Raw genomic sequence first — 2,770 nt, 5'->3', positions numbered from 1 at the left:
CCCAAAAAAAAAACCCCTTCAATTCTGCTGATTTTTTTCCCCTTTTTCTTTTTTTCTTCTTCTTTTTCAAGGGTCATGATTTGTGACAGCTCACATTCTGAAAGAAGTCTAGGAAGTCATAGAAAAAGATTGATGTTTGCTTTTCAATCTTTTCCACTTTTCATTTGGTGTTTAATTTTATTTAAAATTTTAGAAAATTTTTCTAGGGCAAAATAAAAGTCAAATGAGGGCAGCAGTTCGTGAATGATTATTCTTCACCAGATTCTAATTTAGAATCAAAATATAGTGCTCTAAATGCAAAAAAAAAAAAAAAAAAAAAAATTAAAATAAAGTCGATCTTTAGATTCCCTCCCTTGTGGCTTGATTGTATTCTGTTTTTTTATTATGGTGAGGACTTACTCTCTGCTATCTGTTATGGTTACGGATCAGAGGTTTGAAGGTGTGACAATATCATTTTTACCTGTTAGTTCCTTGGAGATCTCCCTCCTGAAAGTCTGACATCTATTTGGGGAGTCAGCACGTTCTGTAAATGGGACGACTTAATTTATCTAGTTGGGTTACACGTGTCAAGTTTTTTCATTTAAAAGCATTTTCTTTTTCTTTTCAATGTTTGCTTGTATGTTTCAGGTGGAGAAACCACAAACTGTGGGTCTGTCGTACAACACAAAAGATCAGTGGGAGATCCCCAAAAGTTCACTCAAGCTCATTCGCAAAATTGGTCATGGGCAGTTTGGAGAAGTTTGGGAGGGTCTTTGGAACAACACCACACCAGTGGCTATCAAGACTCTCAAACCAGGTTTGTTCATTTTTTTAACAGTTGGGTTTTTTGTTGTTGCTTATACAGGGCTCCCCTTTACGCACAAATGTGCCTATATTACGCATTAAACCTGCAGATTACCCCCTTTAAGTTTTGGTTGTGCGTGAGCTTTACTCTTTATAATTTCATTTCGGGGGTTTGTATACACTTTAAAACGTAGGTGGTTTTGCATCTGACAAGCATCATTTTCCCTCTTCTCTGTCCCAAAGCCGAGTCAATGATTTGACAACACACCCACACACATGCACCACAATGATTTGACAACACACCCACACACATGCACGACAGTCACGTTCTGTGTCAGAAAAAGTTGACTAGTCGACTTATTTATCAGCTGCATGCAGTTTCCGGCAACACAGGCTTGCTTCAGCACAGAAGCTCCACCCACATTCTGGTCACTCACATTTGCCGGTGTCGAGCCTGCCGTGAGATTACCCCCATCCTTCTGTAACACAATAGTAAACATGAATTGTCTGTCATCGAAAGTGTGGAATGAATGGAATGTGAACCCTGGGATGGCCCTGAAGAAGAATGAATCAGTTTGTGTTTCCAAACCTGCCACTCATCCTTGCCCGAAATCTCAAGCATCCTGATTTTCCCGATTTTGATCGCGCATACCCTGATTTTTGTTTTGTTTTAGTTTTTGTTACCCCGGATTTTTCTAAAATCTTACTCTTACCTTCTTTTCTGTCGTGGGAAACACTCGTTAAACATTTTGTCAGCAGAAACTCGAACACTATTTTCCTAAATGTCTTTGCTCACACGAGTTATTTCTACTATAATGGATTGGAAGTAGATCTAGATCTAGTGTTGATTTGGCATTCCGACTTTAGACATCCTCAAGATCTACCTTCGCCAAAACATGCTTTGTCACTGTTACACATAGCTGTAACCAATTTTCCATTTTCCAAGAATTAAGAGGCCACTTTTTTTCAGTCTTTTTATACAGTAAATTGCATGGATTGGTAGTTCATTCAATTTTCCTGTCCTTCACCTTCTCCATGTATGTTCACACTTATGACTATGTTGACTTTCAGCACTGCTTTTGTGGTTTGCTCCCTCTTTTCTGTCGAACATTTGTCACCCTTATGTTCTTATATACAGTAGGATTGTACATGGGCTGATTCACCAACTGTGCCTGAACCGCAACAGGGGACTGCTGCTGTATCTTTTCTAATCCTTACTTATCGTCATTTTTTCCTCTACTTTTGTATGTTTGTCACACTCTTGTGACCCGCTATTTCCGGGGTGCCTTGATCGTCGAAGCAGACTTAATGCTGTTGAAGCTAGAGAGGCGAGCAGTGTAAGCCTGATTCCCTGTAGGGACCTCTCTGTTGACATCCACCCGTGGGCGCTCATATGACCGTATGAAGTTGCGAGCGCCGTAAAAACTCTACTTAAACTAAAACTAAATACTCTCTTGTAAGACCTCTAATCTTCTCTACTTAATGACCTTATTGTGTTGCAAGTGCAGTAAAACTCGTACTAAAATTGTGGGTGGTTGGTGGGTGCTCTGGTGTGATTTGCTTCTTCTTTCTTATCAAACATCTATCATCCTTGTCTCCCCTCCTTCTTTTTTATGTTTGTTACTCTCTTGTAACACCTCTAATCTTCTGGCGCTCATATAACCTTATGCAGTTGCGATTATGCAGTTGCGATTATGCAGTTGCGAGCGCTGTAAAACCTCGACTAAAACTAAAAAATCTTGCTAAAATTAAAAACATCAGCACTGTTCTCAATATGTGTGTCATCCTTTACTTTATTCTTTTGACCAGTGGGTTATTATTGCCTGGCGCTCAATGTGTGCTTCTTTCCTATCAGACATCTTCTATCATCCTTATCTTTCTTTCTTCTTTTCTTTCTGCGGTACCCTCTTGTAATATATGTAATGTTCAGCACTAATGCAACTCTATTTGAGCTGCTAGGGCCGTAAAACTTTTACTAAAAACTTAA

At 39.2% G+C, this 2,770-nt stretch overlaps 1 protein-coding gene across 1 annotated transcript in view; it reads left to right on the top strand.

The window, feature by feature from the left end:
• The window catches only part of Src2 (Src tyrosine kinase 2), a 17,396-nt gene that overhangs the window by 5,578 nt on the left and 9,048 nt on the right, over positions 1–2,770 (top strand). Inside the window, 1 exon segment of the mRNA NM_001204710.1 lies at positions 628–796. Coding sequence (NP_001191639.1) covers positions 628–796 — 169 coding nt within the window.

The sequence above is a fragment of the Aplysia californica genome, unplaced genomic scaffold, assembly GCF_000002075.1.
Source record: "Aplysia californica isolate F4 #8 unplaced genomic scaffold, AplCal3.0 scaffold00799, whole genome shotgun sequence".
In the NCBI taxonomy this organism is placed as follows: domain Eukaryota; kingdom Metazoa; phylum Mollusca; class Gastropoda; order Aplysiida; family Aplysiidae; genus Aplysia; species Aplysia californica.
Note: the sequence above shows the minus strand (reverse complement) of the source record. Positions and strands in the feature narration are given on the sequence as shown.